The sequence below is a fragment of the Phodopus roborovskii genome, unplaced genomic scaffold, assembly GCF_943737965.1.
Source record: "Phodopus roborovskii unplaced genomic scaffold, PHOROB, whole genome shotgun sequence".
Classification (NCBI taxonomy): domain Eukaryota; kingdom Metazoa; phylum Chordata; class Mammalia; order Rodentia; family Cricetidae; genus Phodopus; species Phodopus roborovskii.
Window position 1 is genome coordinate 16,789,885 of NW_026125052.1, and position 21,973 is coordinate 16,811,857.

The 21,973-nt window shown below is 44.3% G+C and overlaps 1 protein-coding gene across 2 annotated transcripts in view; it reads left to right on the forward strand.

Moving 5' to 3' along the window:
- The first annotated feature begins 890 nt into the window (after positions 1 to 890).
- Plekhm1 (pleckstrin homology and RUN domain containing M1) overlaps positions 891 to 21,973 on the forward strand; it is a 48,146-nt gene continuing 27,063 nt past the window's right edge. For both annotated transcript variants that reach the window (XM_051177619.1, XM_051177628.1), the window contains exons 1-4: positions 891 to 1,023; positions 8,590 to 8,675; positions 13,756 to 14,003; positions 15,248 to 15,874. In XM_051177619.1, the coding sequence (XP_051033576.1) occupies positions 8,631 to 8,675; positions 13,756 to 14,003; positions 15,248 to 15,874 (920 nt within the window). In that variant the 5' untranslated portion in view covers positions 891 to 1,023; positions 8,590 to 8,630. The remainder of the gene's footprint in view (positions 1,024 to 8,589; positions 8,676 to 13,755; positions 14,004 to 15,247; positions 15,875 to 21,973) is intronic.

The following is a 21,973-nucleotide window of genomic DNA, read 5'->3' on the forward strand; positions in this document are numbered from 1 at the left end:
TTACGCAAGAGAGTGAGAAGCCTTGGAACATGCAACCCTAAATGGGATGGCTCCATCAAATCCCTCCCCTTGGAGCTCAGGGAACCCCAAGGAAGACACAGAAAGAGTACAAGGGCCAGAGGGGATGGAGGACACCAGGAAAACATGGTGTCCTCTAAGTCAACAGGAGCAAAGCTCATATGAACTGAGAGCCTGAAGCATATGTACTATGCTCTCGGAAGGATTCTCTTTAACAGTCCCCACCTCTGTGGCCCGCACTTAGGCCCTAGGTTCCTTCTGGGCAAATTCTGCAAGGCTACAGTACCTACACCGCCGCTCACTACTTTCAACAGTTTTGTTCAGAGTCCATTCGGAAAGACAGGTGTCACATTCTGTAATGGAACAAAAGCAATTAAATGGTGAGAAACAGAAAAGCATGTCCTCCGGGCTTCATGCCTCAAGGGGCTGACCGCAAGCAAATTAACACATCCAAGGGAGCGCTCAGGGAGATCGCGTGGTATAAGACAAGTCAAAACAACTGTTTCCTGGTTCCAGAAAACCAGACCGTAGGGTCCCACTTGGGTCCAGAATCTGCTCCCTGCCCTCGCGGAGGCCCGGGGTTAGTGGTGTCACAGGGGCGCATCTTCGTCTGAAGGAAACCAAACGACAGTCCCAAGGCCAGGTTGAGGGTCAGGACTGACGCAGATCTGCTGGAGGGAGGCGGCCCGAACGCTCAGAGGGGTCCAGCCTCTCTGCGCTACCCAGAACCCAGGGGTCGGGAGCCGCAGGATCGCTCACTTGCACCGAGACCCCCCCCTCCACAAGAGCCGGGGCGGGGAAAAGCTACCGGCCCCGCCCCTCGGCTTCTCCGGGCCTCGCGATTGGCTTCGCGGGCCGGAGGCGGGGTCGGAGCGACGAGCTAACGTGGTGGCGTCAGACGCCGCGCGGCGCTTCCTGTTGTCAGTGCCTCAGGAGCCGCAGCTTCTGCTGCAAGGTGTGGGGTCGCCTCGCCCGGAGCGCAGCCACCTGCTCCTGTTCTCTATGGTGAGTCTCGGCCTGGGCCTGGAGGGAGGCGAGGGACGGCGGGCCGTGACGCGAGCCGGCGGTGGGCCTGCTACCTCGCGGCCACTCGCGACCTCTGGGTGCCTTGAGACTTGGGCTGGGAACCTCGGCCCTTCGCAGCCCGGGCCTGTGGCCACCGCAGCCAGCGGCCACCCCGGCTCACCCCTCCGTCTCCACCGCAGCCGACCTCAGCCCTGAGCCGGGTCCCCTTACCGCCGGTCTTGCGTAAGTGTAGCCTCACTCGTGACCCCTGTTTAGCCCGGTTGCAATCCGATCCGAGTCACATCCTTTCGTCGCCCCTTACCTCAACATCACGCTCATCCCTCAGCTCGTCTGAACCTTCCTTCGACACTCCTTTCTGGCTCAGATTTCCTATCGCAGCCTGACTTCCCCTGGCTCAGCCCCGCGAGGTCTGCTCATCCCGAACACCCTACGTCTGTCCCCTCCCGTTGACCCACTAATAAAGTTGAACTTGCCCCTTTCTCGGTGACTGTCATGTCAGCTTTATCGCAAGTCTTGTGCGTATCTTGTCCTTACCGAGTCTTACCCTAATTTCCTAGCTGATCATAGAGGTAATTTCTCTCTGGCATTACCTCGAGGACATTATGTCGCCTAAATCTTTTCTAAACTGTCCGCAACTCAGCTGCCTCAGACTTAATATGTACTTAATTCTTTGAGAATTTCATACATGCATGTAATGTACTTTGATCATATTAATCCCCCTATTCATCCCTGTTAGTTTTTTGTTTGTTTGTTTGTTTGTTTTTTGGTTTTAGCTTTCCTGGAACTCACTCAAACTCATGGAAATCCACCTGCCTCTGCCTTCCAAGTGTTGGGTTTAAAGGTGTGGGCTACTCCTCCTCCTGGCTATGGTTTGTTTTTTGATCCTTTGTTTTCCGTGCAGTAGGGGGTAGGTCTGAGTGTTTGGTTTAGTTTTTTGTCTTTGGTAGTGTTTGTTTTGAGACAAGATCCCTCTAAATAGCCCAAGCTAGCCTTGGACTCCTGGCCCACCCTGCCTCCACCTTGCCTCCACCTCCCAACTGCTGGGATTGTAGCCATGAGCCACCATGCTTGGCTTCCAGGAATTACTGTTAATTAGATCTAACTGACCTTTGTCGTTTCCTTCCTTGATCCAGCTCTCTTTCACTTTGAGAACTTAAGAGACTGCTCCCTACCTGTCATACCTGCTGTTCTTCAACAGCAGAGCCCAGCAGACTGAACAGCAGAATTGGTGTCTGTAAGGACTCAGTTGGTAAATGAGTGAGAGGTTTGTTTTTTTTTTTTTCCCCTGGTTTCTGGCCTCCTGGACATGTCTCCACAGATGGCTTTTCTGGCTTTCATATTAAATCATTTGTGTTTGCTGTTGTAATGTTGGGTGTCATTCAAATACCTGGGAGGTGAGAGATGGCCACTCACCTAGCTCATTCATCCTGGGGCAGTGGAAGCCAGCCCTTCTTTTTGGCTGGTGTTCTGGCAGTAGAGTGCCTCAGGGAGCACTGTGGAGTTGGTTGTGATCACAGAGCCCTGCTTCTGTGTTCCAGCACCTGTGAGGAACAATCCTCCCAGTGCTCCTTTCTGCATAGCTGAATGCAGAACTTTCCTATTGAGTCAGACATGATGGCTGTCGGAAGTGTAAGTCATGAAGAGTACAGATGAGTGGGTCCTGGGTAGGCTGAAGGACTTAGTGGGTCCCTGTAAAATCACTTCTCTTTTTGTAGGTCCTGGTCATTTAGCCTTAGCCACTGGGTTTGTAGGAACATGTAAGGGTAAGTTAACCTGTTAGTAGTTGACGCAGATGGGTATCTTTAAGGTCCTATGCTCAGCACTTATAGGCCCCCTGGGGACTTATGTATATTTCCTCCAGGTTCTGATGGGCTTGCTTCAGGAGGGTCAGCTATCCATGATGCCAGCCCCTCACCCTCCAGCCCCCACCCCGCAGTACTGTCGATTGAATCTAGGATCTTATACATACACTTTCAGCCCTATTAGCAATTGTAAGGGCCCCGAGAGACTATCATTGCCAAAGTGGCCTCTTTCTTTGAAGGCTGGATGCAATTTTGTCTTTAATATCCTCTCACGATGATGCAACCTTCAAAAAGGCTTTTGGCTTATTGACCAAATATCATACTGTTGGGAATTCCCCAGGAGCCCTACCATGTCAAAGAGGTATGCCTCAACTTCCCACAGTCTGTCAAATAGACGTACCTGTGCTGTATACCTCACCTTTATTAAATCATTCAAGAGCGGGGTTTGTTGTTGTTCTTTTCCCTTTTGATTTTTTGAATACCTAGGATGATAGAGCTGAAAGGATAGTTCAGTGGTTAAGAGCACTGACTGCTCTTCCAGAGGTCCTGGGTTCAATTCCCAGTACCAACATGGCAACTTACAACTGCCTGTAACTCCAGGATCCAGCACCCTCACACACAGACACACATATAGGCAAAACACCAATAAAATAAAAGTAAGTTAATTTTAAAAAAGAAAACACAGTGATGAATGAGTTGCTCAGAGTTCTTGTTTTCATTCATTTAGAATATACACATCATTAGAATTCCACAGCAAAGCTAGGTAGAGTGATACCCACCTGTAAGTAACCATAGGTATTCAGGAGGCTGAGAATGGGGAAACTTTCCCAATGAGTTTAAGACCTTTTCTCAAAAATAAAAAAAAATAAGTACTTGGAATATAGCTTAGTGGTAGAGCACTTGCTGAATTATAAGGCCCTGGAAAATATAAAATCTGGGAATAGTTGGCCAGGCCTTGTAATCTCTGCATTGAAAGAGGAGAAAGCGGGAAGTTTGCTTTAAGTTGAGGCTAGCCTAAGCTACACAGTGAGGTCCTGTCTTTAAAACAAACAAACAAACAAACAAACAAAAAAAACACAGAACAAAAACCAAAGACAGTAGAGGGAGAAATCCTATACTGTATGGAACAAGAGTATGGGAGAGATGGGTGGTGTTGAATGAAAGGAAAGTTGGAAAGAAAATGTGTCTGGCAGGGACAGATGCGCTCACCCACACTAGTGTTCTGTCTAGTCTCTCACTCTCCAGCAGTATTTCATTTGAAGCTGTTGCTTCAAAGGCTTGCTCTCTTTACCCCATGCTACCCGTTCAGGGTACTTTCTAGAGATTCAGCTTTCTTCAGAAGGAAGGACATGCTGTTTACTCACTCAGCACTCACATGCCTGAGAGGTCAGCTGCCTTTCTGAATCAGGAGATAATTTTGTCGTTCTTTTCCAACTGAAATAATATGACTCATCAACTGGCCTAGCCATGGATGGCACAAGTGTGTGGGGCAGGGCTGTTCAGAAGGGCCAGATATATGATTCAGGCAGTACAAGGAGGCTGTGGAGTGGCTGAGGTGTGTCTAAGGAGAAGCCCTTGCCTTTACTGATGGGTATAGTGTTTTGAGAGCAGTAGAGCTGTGTTATCCATTCTTTCAATTCTCATCTAAGCCATTTTTCTCTTTTCTTCCTCCAAGTGTAGATGAAGTAAGATGGCCACTATACTAGCAAGAACTAGGACAGGTCCTTTCCATGTTGAACAATTAAAAAAGGACAGTTCTGAAGCTTGGGTGTCATGGAGAAGACCTAGACTCAGCTGGTTGGGGCTGTAAATCTGTCTGGTAAGACAGTGTCTTACTGCCTTTAGTTCTGACTGGTTAGCTTCTGAGTTCTTTTGACCCAAGACAGCTTGAGCTGGAAAAAGGACTAAGGAAACCTGAGATTTCTGTTTCTTACCTGCCTCTACTGAGCCAGTGTGTTCCTCTAAAGTAGAGACAACCATTTCTCACATGACTGTTCTAAGAATTAAACAGAGTTGGAGAATGAGATCAGAGAAGTTTTGTTCATTCTGGAAACCCATGGGAAAGTGAATCAGTGCCTGGGGTAGAGACAAAATTAGTATAAGTTGGGTCTGCCTCTCCCCTGCTAACCTCTCCCCAGTAATGTCGGAGGCCCTCTGGACTGTTGCCCGAGTCTACTCCTTACCCCTTCTGCATGGGTGCCCTGAGAGCCATACTTCTTTTCAGTTTTGCTCTTGGTATCACTGAAGAACAGCTGAGGAGAGGACATGACACCAGTCCTTTTTGAGGTCTCAGCCACCAGGTGGACAGTGGATCCTTGACCCAACAGTCAAAACAACTTCCATGAGCAGATACATTGCTGTCTCCCTGAAGCACTATGGTTTAGACATGAGTAACCAGTGTTTTAGCTTCTTTCAAAGAAGGGTAAAGGGTGTGGTGGTGCACGTCTTTAATTCCAGCACTGGGGAGGCAGAGGCAGGAGGATTTCTGTGCATTTGAAGCCAGTATGGTGGTGGTAAAGGAGTTCTGATAACAGTCTAAACCTGAATTTTTTTTTTAAACCTATTTTCTGAATTGTGAAATGGTTGCTTTGGGCTCCTGAGCTAGTATCATTTTGTGGCTTTTCTGACAAATTCAGGCAACGGTTACTTTTCTCTGCTTGGGACCTGTGTACTCTGACTTTCTTAGCTTCAGTTTATTTTGGTTTAGTTTAGTTTAGGTTTTGTTTTGTTTTAATTAATTGATTTTTATGTGTATGTGTGTGTGTCTGAGTATATGTATGTTACCATATGCTATGGCAGAAGAGGGCATCAGGTCTTCCAAAACTGGAGTTACAACTCCTGTAAGCCACCATGTACATGCTGGGAATCAAATCCTAGACTTCTGCAAGAGTAAGTGCCCTTAATTGCTGAGTCATCGCTCCAGGCCCTAGTTAGGTTTTTTTTCTGAGATGAAGTCTCTGAGTCCAGGCTGGCCTGGAACTTCCTACATGGCTGAGGGTGGCCCTGAACTCAGCAGTCTTCTTGCCTCAGCCTCCTCTCCTGAATGCTGAGATTACAAGAATGAGCCCACCATACTGGAATTTGTGTTTTGTTTTAGTGTGGCTTTGGTTTTATGAGGCAGGTTGTCATGATGATACTGAACTCCTAATTTTTTCACCTCTACTTCCAAATGCTGAGATCTCATGGCACCCTTCGTTTGCTTGTTTTTAAAAGCTATTACTGGGCCATAGTCCTTATTAATAGTGCCCCCACCATGAGTATGCTATACTTTCAGCTAATTAGTTCCAGAGCATTTATTGACATAGGCTGTTATTTATATTGTTGAGCTCTAAACCCTAGGGTCCTATTCACTCTGGCCAAGAGAAGAGCAACTGTCTAGAACAGCAGGGCTGAGAATGAGAGAGGCTTGGGCCCTGGAAATATGGGAAGTATGGAGGCTTGGAGCCTCAGCAGCTGGATCTTGCCTTCTGCACTGCACAAGGGTATTGTGGAAGGAACTCAATCTCCTGGACAGGCATATTGTGAGGAGTGACTGCTTGACCACAGGGCATGCCTTGTTTGCCATCCTAGAAACCAGAATTTGGAGCTGGCCTTCTGAATCCTTGGGAATGCCTAGGGAGGTGGAACAGAGCCTTTGTAGTCAGAGCCAAGACCCCTTCCTGGCAGCCTGTCTCCATGAGAGCCATGCTTCCCCACACACTTGCCTCCCTGGACAAGGCCTGTCTTAGAGGTCCACTCTGGGTCCTGGCTCCTGGCTCCTGGTGCTTTTATTACTGCCATCATGGGAAGGCAGAGATTGGCTTGGTCCCATCATTGAGGACCACCCTGTTTTCTCTTCTTCCTGGGCCTCAAGCTCCACTTCTGACTGGTAAGCCTTGTTTGCCAGACTGGCTTTAGTTAGTGCTCCTTGTGATTGCAGCTGAAGTGCACCCTTCCCAGACCCACTCAAGTTTAGCTCTGAGGTTGGTATTTACTTAGGAGTCTGAGTGGTGAAACCAAACCTCTGCTGTGTGAATTTGTTCCTAGACCTGCTTCAGCTTCCTTGTCCTCTTTCCTCCATCAGGAAGAAGTAATGAAATGGCATTCAAAGGTGAACATAGGAGACATGTAAGCAAGGCAGTCTGTTACCATTCCTTGCTTATGTTAATGTCTTGTGCCCTAATTAAGCTGAAACAGCATAAACATTTGCTCTGTCATGTTCCCTAGAAACTTGTTTGCATATGAATGTGCCTACCTAGCCAGAGAGCTCAGGCTTGGGCCAAGGGAAGAAGGCACCTGGCCTTTGGAATCTTCAACTGTGGATACATACTAAATTGTGGGTAGTGATATTCTTCACTTACATATTTGCGGCTACATTCACCGGAATTACAGAAACCATACCCAAATACATCATGTTCAGACTTTGCACCTGAGAGATAAAATCCTATGCTCCCTTGATCCTGCCTAGTTAGGAGCAAATTGTAGTGACCATGTTGGTCATTTAGACATACATCTGTGACACCCAGGCTAAAGCTTTGCAGCCCAGTGCAGAAGCAGAAGTGTGAAGAGAGTGCTGTCTCCTGCTGCTTCTGCAGGTGTGCTGAAATCCTGGACTGGGTCAGTACAAGACTAGCTTGAATGTGAATTGTGAGGCCCAGCATCTGGTCCCCACCAGTTCTTAGCATTTTCAGGGAAAGCCCCTCCTTCATATCCTGGCAGGCCTTCTGCAATTTTCACATTCACAACCCCTTTTATCTGAGAATTTTTGCATGACCCCATAGGTAGGTATATAAGGTAGACAAATCAAACATTTAATAATAATAAACCATAAATTAATCTATTTAAAGAGGGTCTTTGGCATACATACAATTATACTGTTTATTGAAGATGAAAGCAAATTTGCATACTGATAAGATGGCTGAGCTTGTTTATCAGTCCAATCCAGGCTTTACTAATTTGATACTTACATGCTGAAAAACATTCAAAGTCTTCATTTTAATAATTAAACCATTATGTTTCTAAAAATCAGAAAAATTTGTATTGTAAACACTGCAAGATGTCTCAAATATGAGCTGAGAGCTGGGTGCAATGGTGCCCACGTTAATCCCAGGGCCCAGGAAGCAGAGGCAAGATTTCTGTAAAAATAGCGTTCTAAGACATCTAGAGCTACATAGCTGTCTAAAGGGGGTAAAAAAGAGATTGGCTCAAATCTGGGCTGAGGTTGTTCAGGCAGTGCTTATTGATGATGTATGGTGAATTCCTGTGTAGTGCAAAACATATGTTGCATGTTCAGAACAGCAGTTGAAATTATATGATGCAACTCAACGTGAGTTCTGCTAGAAATACTAAGATTCATTAGACACTGCTTTTAAATTAATTTTCAGTTGGGCATTCAGAAGCGTTTTTCTGCTGGTAAGTTCTTTTGCAACTCCTACATATGGGTGTGCCACTCGATGGGGCTTCAACCCACTGTTGAAGAAGCTTTGCAAATTCCTATCTCATAGGCCCTGGCTTTCTGCACCGGTTTTGGTGCAAAGAGCTCTTGCCTCCCGTTTGTGGTACAAGGGTTTCACCCCTCCCAAGAATGAGCCTCTGGCCTGTTTCCATCCTTAAAATCCAGTCTCAGTTTTTCCTTTGTGTTGCTCAAAGGTCTTTCATTTGCAATTTGAGTGTCCTGGCCTGACTGCGTGCCTGGCTGGGAGGGGACTGCAGTTGTGGGGGTAAATTGGCAGCATACTTATCTGGCCTCCTTCTGTCCTTGCAGGTGTCATGTGAGTCTCCTTGAGAGCTGCTGCCTGAGTGGAAATGCTCTCAGTGGAGAATGGGCTGGACCCTCGGACTGCCATCCAGGTATGTGGGCACAATAGAATAAAGGATGGGAAGGGCTGCACGAGGCCACCATTTCATCACTTTTTCTCTAAAACATTTTCTTTTTAGACAGGGTCTTGTAGTAGCCTACAATGGCCTTGACTCACTTCATAGCAAAGGATAAAGTCTTAATTCTTCTGCCTCAACCTCCAAGGTGCTAGAGTTTCTGGCATGTATCACCATACCCAGATTTCATCTACTTTTCTTATTTTGAAATAAATGAGTATGTCCAGAGAGAGGTTTCAGGTGGAGAAAAATTACCAAAAAAGCAGACTTCCAGGAGCTCCTGACCTTTCTAGATGGCATGTGTGTGGTGGTCAGAGGAAAACCTATGGGAGTCTGTTCTCTCTTTCCATCTTGTGGGTTCTAGGGACTGAATCAGGTCAGGCTTAGCAGCAAGTACCTTTACTCCCACACCCTCTTTGAGACAGGGTCTCTCACTGAACCTGGAGCCTGCTGATTTTGTTAGACTGGCTGAGCAGCAGGTCCTTGGAATTCTCCAGTCTCTTCCTCCCCAGGGCTGAGATTTCAGATGTCACCATGCCCAGTTTTTTTTTTTTTTTTTTTTTAATGTGGGTGCTAGGGATCCCAATTCTGGTTCTCATGCTTGTTCAGCATGCTCTATACAGTTTACTTAAGCCCTTGGTTTTGTCTGAAGCAGCTGTTCTCACTAGTTGTTTCAATAATGGGGGTAAATTGTGTGTGTGTGTGTGTGTGTGTGTGTGTGTGTGTGTGTGTGTATATATATATATATATATATATATATATATATATCCTTGAACATGTACTGTTTTCTAGGAATTTTTCAAGCAAAGACTTGGCCAGTTTAGCAGAACCCCTCCAACAACCTCTTTTCCTGTGCTTGTCCCTGGACTTGCTTAGGCACTCAGGACTGGCTGTCTTATGCTCTTGGAAAGGGAGGAAGTCAGATAGCTTAGGGACTCAGTGGAACCCTGTGGTAGCTTTTTTGGAGCATCCTTTCCTTCCAGTACTGCTCCCAGTTACCAGAACCTTCTATCAACAAGGAGCTTCAGTCCTCAGAGAGTTGCCTTCCCTCTCCTGGCCACTAGAGGGTCAGCTCTACCCATCTCCCTTCTGGCTTCCAGCTAGGCCTTTGCAAGTTATTCTTGTCCCACCCTTGGGTCCTCTGGAGCTGGAGCAGAGCCCTGGTCTCCTAGCAAGGGCTGCACAGACCCACCCCTTGAGGTGTATGTCTGGTTACCTGCATTCCCTGACACAGCACCTGGTAGGCACTCAGTTGGAAATAGTTTATGTTTTTTATATATAATTAATAATATATTTAAAATAGCATTTAAAATTCAACTCTAAGATTAAAATCTTTGCTTCAAAAGGCACTATTCATAAAGTGTTGAGGGAGAGATGAAAAGATACAGTCCACAGAAAAAGAGAAGGTATTATCTCTGATAAAGGTCTAATATCCAAAATATATAGAAACTACTTCAACCCAGCAATTAAAAGATAATGTGGGGGCTTGGAGATGGCTGTTTAATAGTGTGTGCTGGCATGAAGCCCTGAATTTAGATCTCCAGAAACCATAATAGCCAGTCCTAGCAGCCTATGTCTATAATCCCAGTTAGGCAGAGGGTAAGGGCTGACAAATCCTCAGAGTTCATTGGCTAGGTAGCCCATGAATTGATGAACTTAGGTTCAGTAAAAGACCTTGTCTATAAGAATAATGTATAGAACTAAGACACTCAACATTGACGTCTTGCCTCCACACACGTGTGTACTCACCTACATACACACTGACACATATATAAGCACACACACCACACATAAAAACAAGTTATACAGTGTACAAAAATTTCTCCAAAAAAGACATACAGATGAACAATAAGCACACAAAGTAATGCTTATTACTATTAGACCCAGGGAAATGTAAGGGAAAGCCGAGGTAAGGTGCTTCTTCACACCATTAGGGTGGCTGTAATCAGAAAGACAATAGCAAGTGTTAACAAAACATGAAAAAGTTGGGCCTCTCTGGTCATTGTTAATGTAAAATAGTGGTTACTTTGGCAAACAACATAGTGTTTCATAGAAAACTTAAATAGGGCTTTTTGGGTGGTTTTTATTTCTTTTCTTTCTGGTGTTGGGGATGAAATACAGGATCCCATAAATGGAGACATTGCTCTACCCCTGAGCCACATCCCCAGCCTGGCATAGGGAGTATAGGCTTTATGTGATTTAACAATTCTTTGGCTTTTCAGGCAGGTTTTACTATGTAATTTAGGCTGGCCTCCAACTTACTATCAAGATGGCTTCCAAATGCACATGAAAGTCCTCAGCTTTTAAGTGTCTGGACTGCAAGTCTGTGCCATGGAGCTGGCTCTATGGCTTATCAATTCTAGACCTGGAAGCATGTCTGCATAACAGTGTGAAGACAAGCATTCAGAGCAGCACTGTAGTCAGAAAGTGGGAACAAGCCAGACATTCATTTTCTGATGAATGGCCAAGTAAGCATGGTATATCCATGTGGTAGGATATACTTGATTATAAAAAGGAATTAAATACTGATATGTGCTATAATATAGATAAACCTTGAAAAAATGCCAAGTCAGATAAGCTGGACTCAAAGTCATGTGTTGTATGTTTCCATTTCTTTGAAATATCCAATACAGATAAATCTGTACAGGTAGAAAATAGATTATCCTACAGCCATTCCACCCCACCCCCAGGCACTGATACACACTTTCCTTCAGTGGTGTTAAAACTAATGATAAAGGTTGCATAATTCTCTGACTATACTAAAAACCACTGAACTTTACTTCCTTTTCCAGAACTTTCTACATTTTATTGATTTTTAAATTTTCAGTTCAAAGAAATTCAATGAACTCTAAACAGCAAAAATACAATAAAACCATCAAGTTTTGGTATTGTTTGTTTAGGAATGCATCCATGATTAAAGCGATAATAAAAATACGATGCTGGAGAAATGGCTCGGCAGTTAAAGGACACTTACTGCTCTTTTTTCCTTCCTTCCTTCCTTCCTCCTTCCCTTCCTTCCTTCCCTCCTTCCCTCCCTCCCTCCCTTCCTCCCTTCCTTCTTCCCTTCCCTCTCCTCCCCTCCTCTCCTCTCCCTTCCCCTCCCCTTTCTTTTTCTTTTGAAACAGTCTCTCTATGTAATCTAGAACTCACTATGTAGACCATGCTGGCCTCAAACTCACAGGTCCACCTGCCTCTGCCTCCCAGATGCTGACATTGAAATCATGTGCTACCACGCCTGGCCTCACTTTCAGCTTTTGTGTATACAATCTACTGAGTTCATTTAGTATTGCTCTTTTGCATATGGGACTGGATAGCCTATTAGTTCTCATCCCTATAGAAGACTGATTCTCCTCTCAACAGCCATTATAAATAAATCTTTTTTGTTTGTTTGATTTGAGACAGGGTCTCACTATGTAGCCCTGGCTAACATGGGCCTCCCTATATAGACCAGATTAGTCTCTGCCTCCTGAGTGTTGAGATTAGAGGTATGTGCCACCATACTCAGTGTCAATACATTTTTAGAAAAATTAGTAAAAAAAGTTCCTAACCTAAAATTTAGGAATATGGTTATTTCTGGGGAGGACCAAAACCAATAACAAAACAAACAAACAAAACCTCCTAGAAGTTTGTAGTTAAAATGGGAGAATTTAATGTGAATTATATTTTGTTAATTAATTTTTTAATTTTCCAAAGAATACTTCTATTCAGATTAAGTCAAAATAAAAGTGAAATGTTTATCTATAACCTAACACTTGCTACAAATCAGTTTTTCTACAATTCTGTCTAGTTCTTTGCCAACACTCATATGACTTTGATATACTCATAATTATGATTATATACATTTTCTGCTAAATTGATGTACATTTTGTAATGCATTACTTCTATATGTGTACCAGGCACAGTGGCAACTGTTGAGGACACAAGGAGACATTAAACCCAATTTCTACCCTCAAGCAATGGCCCTTGATGAGCATGATGGTTCAGATACTCTCTGAATTTGAGGCTAGCCCGGTTTACAAAGTGAGTTCCAAGACAGCCAGGCCTACATAAACCCTTTATCAAAAAAAAAAAAAAAAAAAAAAAAAAAAGCAACAGATCTCTGAATTTGAGATTAACTTGGTCTACAGTCTACAGAATGAGTTTCAGGATAGCCAGTTCTACAGAAACCCTTTCTCCAAAATAATAATAATAATAATAATAATAATAATAATAATAATAATAATAAATGAATGAAAGAAGAGGAAGCAATGTCCTAATGTTATAGATCACAAAATATTGTTTCCATTAACCTTTAGGGAATTGAGGCATAGAGAATTTAAGCAGAGTGTCTACAAACAGAGCTGGTACTGCCTTTGGCTCTAGGCCTGTGCTCTTAGCTAATGTAATTAGGCATTGGTCTTGACCTTTCCCTCCTCTGTGTTAGGGATCTAACCTGGGGCTTGTGTCTGCTAAGCATACTGTCTACATTGAGCCACACCCCCTAGTCCTTTCTTAGGTTTTGCTCTGAAGAAATATTCTCTGCCTCCTTAGTTTACCTCTGCAGAATGCCCCCGAGCTGCCATAGCTGTGACTACATGGATCTGGTATTTAAATACAAGACTCAAGTTTCATTAAAAAATAAAATAAAACAACAAAAGATTGGGGCTGGAGAGATGCTTCCGTGGTAAAAACTCTTGTTTTTGCACAGGACCTGGACTCACCTATCATCTACATGGTGGATAGTTCACAACCATCTGTAACTCCAGTTTGAGGGGTTTTGATAGCTTCTTCTAACCTCGCACACCAAGCACTCATGTGTACACATACATACATGTAGGCCAAACACTCATACATGAAATAAAATGAATAAATCTAATTTTAAAAAACTATGTGCAAAGTCATTCTCTGTGTGCTGGATCCTCACTTGCCATTGTAGCTAGCTTTGCAGAAGGAGTCTGGGCTTATACACATAGGTGTGTATGTGGTCATACACATTGAAAAGCAGGCTATGGACTGCATTCCCAGGACACACATGGATTTACCCCGAAAGTCTGACCGTGTGTTTGACCTCACTTAGGTCATCAAGAAGAAGCTGGTAGGATCTGTGAAGGCCCTGCAGAAGCAGCATGTGTCTCTGGACACAGTGGTCACCAGTGAGGATGGAGATGCCAACACCATGTGCAGCGCCCTGGAAGCTGTGTTTATCCACGGCCTGCATGCCAAGCACATCCGTGCTGAGGCAGGAGGGAAAAGGAAGAAGCACACGCATCAGAAGCCTCTGCCTCAGCCTGTTTTTTGGCCCCTTTTGAAGGCCGTCACTCACAAGTGAGAGGGTTGGCATCAGGGAGGGGCTTCAGAGTGCGGGGCACTCGACTCTCTTGAGGATGGCAAAGCCAGAAAACAGTGTTCTAGTGTAGGCACTGTGTGAGGTAGGGCTGGAGATGGCCTTATAGAAAGGCTTACCTCCAGACCTTGAGACATTCCACCCTCATCGAGAGCCTGTGGCTGCTTCTCACCCCAGCACTGTTGACCTTTTACTATACTGGGCTGAGGGCTGAGTCATGTAGTAACTGCCAAGTTGTGTGGCTTGAAAAGACTAAAGCATTCCCTGGTCCTTTTAACAGGAAAAGTTTGCTTGCCTTTGACTATTTGAGTTTCTATCATCTAAATATAATTAAAAAAAATTTTTTTGTGTGTGTTTCTCCACATTCATGTCTATGTACCATGCATGTGCCTGGTGCAGGGCACACAAGCCAAAAGAGGGTGCCAGATCCCCCTGGAACTGGAGCTAGAGGTGACCAAGCCACCATGTGGGTGCTGGGAATCAAACCCAGGTCCCTGCAAAAAGTAGCCAGTGCTTTTAACCGGTGAGCTACTTCTCCAGCTCCTGATTCTAAATTTTATCTCATAACAAGTTGTGTCAGGCATTTAGCCAAGAAGCCAAATAGTGTCTGAATATTCACCCCAAGGCCTAACAGCCAGGTGTGGGACCCTTTGTCCTATGAAGTCTGATCAGGTGATAGTCAAGGCCCCATGTATTGCCTGGCTTTGTGACCTAACCAGCTGCCCCTCCACCTGTTGTAATGGGAGCTCTCCCAGTCTCCTGATAGCTCTGCTACTTTTCTGCCCATTGTGCTAAAAGTTTATTCATCTTTCTTTCTGGAATGTCTTCAGGGCCTAACTGAGACACTGCTTTCTAACCAGAAGTGATGGCCCAACCTCTCACTCCACCAACAAAAGGACTGACCTCCATGTATTTCTCTCAATGGCAGTTACCTGGGGCTGAGAGCATAGCTCAGTAGTGTAATGCTTGCCTAGCATATGCAAGGCCCAGGAGTTAGGGGTTGGGAGTTTAACAAGTATGTTGAGTTAGTAGATGACATCTGGTCGCTATAGCTCAACAGCTTAGCTTTTCTGTATTCCCTGAGATGGAACCCTGAGGTGGATTTGCTATGCTTAAGTATGTTTGTGTTTGCAGTACTTATCACTGGTTCTTGCTAAGCAGTGGCTTGAACCATGTCTGAGATTTGAGGTAGTTTCTTGAAACACATCTGCTCTGTCCCCTCTAGACACATCGTCTCAGAGTTGGAGCACCTGGTCTTCATCAATACAGATGTAGGCCGCTGCCGGGCCTGGCTGCGGCTGGCCCTCAATGATGGTCTGATGGAGTGCTATCTGAAATTGCTTCTGCAGGAACCCACACGGTTGTGCGAGTATTATCAGCCCACAGCCCTGCTGCGAGATGCCGAAGAGGGCGAGTTCCTTCTGAGCTTCCTGCAAGGACTAACGTCCTTGTCCTTTGAACTCTCCTACAAATCGGCCATCTTAAATGAATGGACACTTACCCCGTTGTCTCTCTCTGGGCTTTGTCCCCTCTCTGAACTCGACCCTCTCACTACCTCTGGGGCAGAATTACAACGGAAGGAGTCTCTGGATTCAATTTCACATTCCTCAGGCTCTGAGGACATTGAAGTCCAGCACTCTGGTCATAAGATGCCCAGGAACAGGAAGCTCACTGCCTCTTCTCTCAGCCTGGACACAGCCAGTTCATCGCAACTATCCTGCAGCCTAAACTCTGACAGCTGTCTACTTCAAGAGAATGGCTCCAGGAGTCCAGACCGTTCTGAGGAACCCATGTCCTATGACTCAGATCTGGGCCCAGCGAATGCTGATGACTCTGACAGGTCTCTGCAAGAGTGAGTAGCCTTCTCCAACCTTCGCTCTGCTTTCCTGTACACATGATTGTCACTGTACTCTGGTGGGATATGAAGAAGTCGAAGGAGACAAGGGCTCACTGTAACTGAGGAAATAGCTCAGTGGGGAGAATGGATGGATTGCTTTATTTTTGGGGATGGCTTCCCTTTGTAGTCCAGGCTACAGTACCTGGTTCTTCTGAGTGCTGGCATTAGAGGTGTGGGCTAATACTCTCACCTGGAAAATAGATTGAATACTCAGAGTTGGACTGAGTCTTTGGCCTTTCTGAGGTCCATACAAAATATGACTTTTCTATCTAGAAGGAAGGAGCTTGTAGTTCAGAGTGCATATACAACTTCCAGCAAATACGGTGAAGTGGAGTGCATAGCCTGTGATCTTGTAGAACACCTGGCAGACAAAACCTGAGACAAATGGAGGTTAGTGAGTGTAGAGTGTGTAGAGCAGGCTCTCTTAACTCACTTCTTCAAAGAGGGGAACATGGGGCTGAACTCTGCCCTCAACTGCAGTGCTAAGTTGTCTGTATAAAGCTGCATTGCCAGCCTTAGCAGGTCCTTCTCCACACCCCCACACCTCCATGCAGTGCTGGGAATTAAACCTGGGCCTTACATGAGCCAGGCAAGCTCTCTACTCCTAAACCACATTCCCAAGCCCCAGCACTTTTGTGGTTTTATTTGATTTTGTTTATTTTGGTAAGACAGGGTCTCATACACTAGTCCAGGCTGGCCTGGAACTCTTTGATGCTTCTGCTTCCAAGTTCCTAAATGTACCTGTAACAGAAACAGTTGTTTTTGTTACTATTTTTAATTTTCTTCCTATTTCTTCCATTTCCTACAAAAGGTAGCATATTATGGTGCTGGTGTGTCAGGGCCTTTTTATTCTCTTATTATGACTATTCCACTCACTGGACATTGAGTTCAGTCAATTCCTACAAGCACTGATTTGTAGTTTCCACAACTGTTGTCTGTCAACACTGCCAGGAATGTGCCTGTGATCTCTCAGTCATACCAGTGGAAAGTGTTGTCAGGGTTGTGGGTATTCATAATTTTTTTTGTTCCATCTACTACTACTGTGCATCCTACAGCCTTGTGAGAGAAGGGAGAATAACCAGGGACAGAGAGCTTAGTGAGAATAGCAGCATCGGGTATGGGGGTGGGGTGGGGGGGACTTGCCCATATAGAGAATAAATGGCTTCTGGGAGGAGGAAACCCTGGGGAGGTAAGAAGGACTAGGATGCTAGTGTGGACGTAGGAATGTGTAACATGTACTTGTGATATTGAGAGAGCCTGGAGGCCAGTGTGTGCTTTGATATGCAACTACAGGTATATGCATCCATAAGTCCCTTCTGCCAGAGGAAAGGGAAATGACTCCTTTTGGTAGATGAAAACTGGTTTTCCAAGTTCCTGAGGAATGCTGGCTTTTATTCTAACCACCAGAAATCCTCCTATAGTCCAGGTTGAGCTCATTTCTGGGTATTTGGAGTTTCCTTTAGACCCTACAGTGAGTTGCTCATGTGAGAATGGTGGGCTCCAAGGCAGAGCACTAAGTCTATGAGATATGAGATGGCAATTTCAGAAGTCAAGTGAGGGTGTAGATCGAGGACACTGGGGAAAAATGCTGAGGTGGGGTGATACAGCATGACTTAGGCTAGCTCACCTCTCTCAGGCCTTCTCTTTGTCATGTGCCTTGCCTTTAACTCTTCTGAGTCTCATGACTGGAAGATTCCAGTATAAGGTCTTTGAATCAGTGACTGTCCACCCTGTCTTGGAATCACTGACATGGTTCTTATGGGGAAACTAAAAAAGAATTGCGGGTCAGGATGTATAGACAAGCACCAGACAATGAGATGAGTAACTGGGGCATTCACACAGATGCAAATGCAGGGTCAGGGCTGTCATTTGCAGGGCTGGGACTCAAATGTACCCTCTTGGTTGGGGGTGGTATGCTACACCCACATGTATAGGTCAGAGGACAACTTTCAGGAGTTGATTATCTCTTTCCACCATGTGAGTCCCGCAGATCCACTGGCTTCACAGCAAGTGTCTTTACTTGATGAGCTGTCTCCCTGGCCCAGCATTTTTTTTTTTTTTTTAAAAAGACAGGGACTTGCCACATGACCTGGGCTGGTCCTGAACCCTTGATCTTTCAGAGCAGGGTTACAAGAAAAGCACCACCATACTTGGCTTCTTGTTAGCCTGTAAGCTGCCGAGATTAGCTTTTCTAAGTGTGTGTTTTAAAGATAAAAGCTCTTCAGCAGCACTTTGGTTGAGTTTATTCTTTAATGATACTTGAATATTTAAGTTAATTAGGCATAAATATCCTGTCCTTAATGTCAACTCTTAAAACACCTGCAGGTTGAAAAAAAGTTCAAAACATGACATCAAAATGAAACTTTTTCACTTGCTATAAGGGGTTCTGTTTTGCAGAAAGTAAATTGCAGCTTGCCTAGTGAACAGAGGGCACGAAGGTCTGTGTTATGGTTATGGAGGGTTGTGAATTCAGGCACTAAACTGCCTGGGTTGACCATTTACCAGCCTTCTGTTTCCTTAGCATCATCCATCCCCTCTGGCTCTTACAATCTTTCCATTGCAAAACTCTGACAGTATTTGTCAGGTATCATTTCTCTGTGGGGAATGACTCAGCTGTGGAGCTCACCTCTGTACTTTCTTCAGTGGCCCTTACCTTAGCTGTGAGACAGAATCACACTCCACTAGCATGAGGATCAGGGAGTCCAAACCCTGCCTGGCTTGGCAGAACTGTTCTCTAAGGCGTCATTTACACACCTTTGTGAACACCCTTGTCCAGATGCACAGACAGGAGGCCTGGGGGAGCTTGGTTGATAAAGTACTTCTCCTGCCTGAATTAGGTCCCTAGAACCTGTAGTGAAAAATCTGGGAATGGTGGTGCCTATTTGTACTCCCAGTGCTCTGGAGGCAGGAACAGTGGATCCCTGGGGCTCACTGGCCAGCCAGCATAACTTACTAGGCTAGCTCCTGCCTCAAAAAACAAAGTGGATGATGTTTGAGGAATGACACTTGAGGGTGCCCTCAAGCCTGAGCACACACTTGTACCTGCATATACATGATCTTCCCATCTCTCCCACACCCACCAAAAAGGGAGGAAGAGAAGAACTCAGCGTTTCCCACTCCCTAGAAGTCACATTCTTAGATTTTGCTTGAGTTTTTTTTTTCCTTTTGGGTGGGAGAGACAGTACTGGGGGTTGAACCTAGAGTTCAAATTTATACTAGGCAAACTCTACTACTAAGGTATATCCCAGCCTTCCTGGGTCTCACTCTGTAGCTCTGGCAGCCCTGGAACTCACTGTTAGACAAGGTTAGAGTCAAACTCAGACATCTGCTTGCCTGTGTTCTGTGATTAAAAACATTCACCCCCATGCTGAACTATTTTTTTGAAACAAGGTCTCCCTAGGCTGAGGGTTCTCCCTGAACTCACTGTGAAGTTCAGGCTGGTCTTGAATTTAGGATCCTGCCTGGGCAGTGTTAGAATTACAGGTATGAATCACCAGACTGCACTCCTTGATTTATTTATTTATTTATTTATTTATTTATTTATTTATTTATTTATTTATTTTTGAAGTGGCATCTCATTTTGTAGTGTTGGTTGTCCTTTGAATTCACCATGTAGATCAGGTTAGCCTTGAGCTCAGAGATGCACTTACCTCTGCCTACCAAGTGTTAGCATCAAAGGCCTTGAGCCACCATGCCTGGCTTGATAAATTATCCCCTCACTCATGCCCCCTCCCACAACAGAATAAAAAATAAGTAACATTAAAAAAAATTTCATTTTGGCATTTTCATACATGCATATGTGTTTTGATCACATCTCTCTTTTATTATACCCTCTTGCTTTTCCTTTTTCCCCAGGTTTCTTCCTTTTCCCATTCAGCATTCCTGTGATTTTTTTTTTCCCTTTCTGTTTTCAATGTCTTTTTTTAAACCTAGATCCTACATGTGAGAGAAAATATACAATACATGTCTTCCTGAGTCTTAGTTCTCATAATGTAATTGTCTCCTATCCCATCCATTTTCTCTCTAGCCTGCCACCTGTCTTTCTTATGAAGGTAAGATATCAAGTTCACACATCATAAAATTTAGGGTTTTTTTTTTTTTCCTTTTACATTTTTTGAGACAGGATCTTATTATGTAACCGACATGGAACTTACTATATAGACCAGACTAACCTCAAATTCATCACAATCCTTCTGCCTCTGTTTCCCAAATGCTGGGATTACAGGCATAAAACAAACGCCCAGTTGCAAGATCATTACTGTGTAACTCAAGAACATATTTATTGTCAGGGAAGGAAAAGGCAATGCATTGCTCTTTGTTTGCCTCTTCTGGACATTTGTACAAACAGAGCCATGTAATGTGTGGCCTTTTGTAGCTGGTTTCTTATACTTGGAGTAATATTTTCAGTTCATCCACATCAGAGCATGCATCATGTCTGAATAATACCCCATTTGGTGCATCTGCCACAATTTGTTCATTCAGGGAAATGGGTTGAACAGATAATGGTTAATAGTTGTGTCCAGATTTTGGCTGGATGTGTTTTGATTCTTATAGGTGTGGACCTGGAAAAGAGTTGCTGGGTCTCATGGAATTCTGTTTAACTTTCTGAGGAGCTACCAAACTGCTTTCTATAGAAACAGTACCACTTTACATTCTCACTATTAACAAGAACTCTTGGCTAAATAGCAAGTTAAGACTCTGTCTACAAAAAATAAATTTTAAAAAGGTTAATTTCCCTAAATCTTTGCCAACTCTTATTATTCTGTTTTTTATTGTGGCCATCCTAGTGAGTACAAAGTAGTGCATTTCCCTGGTGGCCAGTGATACTGACTGCCTTACCATGTATTTACTGGAGATATCGTCACTGAAGTATTTTCGATCTCTTTGCCCATCTTAGCTTCAGTTATTTGTCATTTTATCGCTGAGTTGTAAGAATTCTGATATATCCTGGATATTGGATAGTACAAGTATTTCCCCCTGTGTTGTAAATTGTCATTTCTATCTTTCTTCCCCTCAGGATGGCAATCAAATCCAGAACTTTGCATATAATAAGCAAATGTACTACCAAACTGAGCTGTACATACCAGCTCACAGTCTCCCTTTTTTATTGTGTGAGTTGTGTGTGTTGCTGTTTTGTTGTGTTGTTGTTTTCAGACAGGGTTTCACTTTGTAGCCTGGAACTTACTATGTGGTCCAAGCTGATCGCAAGATTCGTAATCTTCTTGCCTCAACCTTCCAAGTTTTGGAATTTAGGTGTGCACCACTCCATGGAGGCTGGCTTCACTTCTTTTGTTGTTTTTGTTTGAGACAGGGTTTCTCTGTGTATCCCTGGCTGTCCTGGAACTCTCTGTAGCCCAGGCTGGCCTCACACTCAGAGATCCACCTACCTCTGCCTCCATAGTGCTGGGATCAAAGGTGTGCGCCACCACCACCTGACCACTTTTTTGCTAGTATTTTGTGAATCATAAAAGTTTTATTTATTTGTTTGTTTGTTTGTTATTTATTTACGGCCAGGAATGTTGGTGCATGCTTATAATCCTGTCACTCAGGGAGAAGGATCAGCTGAGTTATCTGGCAAGACTGTCTCACACGGAGAAGTTTTTAATTTTGATGAAGTCCAGTTTATGATTTTGTGTAAGGAGTACGGTTTTTCCACCCGCCATCCGGTCTTGTCCCGCCGCCACGCCATCCCTAAATAACACACTGAGACTCTGTATTTGATATAATTCTGTTGGCCCGGTACTAGTTTCTTATCGGCTAGCTTTGTCTTAAGTATTAACCCATTTCTGTTGATCTATGTATTTCTCTTACCAGGGAGCTGGCCGGCATTCTGCTTTCTCCAGACTCTCCATCTTGACTCTCCTTTCTACTTCCTCTTTCTCCTTGTCTCCTACTCCCTCCTACCTTCCTTTCCTATTGGCCAACAGTGCTTTATTCATTAACTAGTATGAGAAACATATATACATAATGGCATCTCCCATCATCTCCTCTTTTCTGTCTAAATAAAAAGAAGGGTTTTAACCTTAACATATTAAAATATATCACATAACAGTT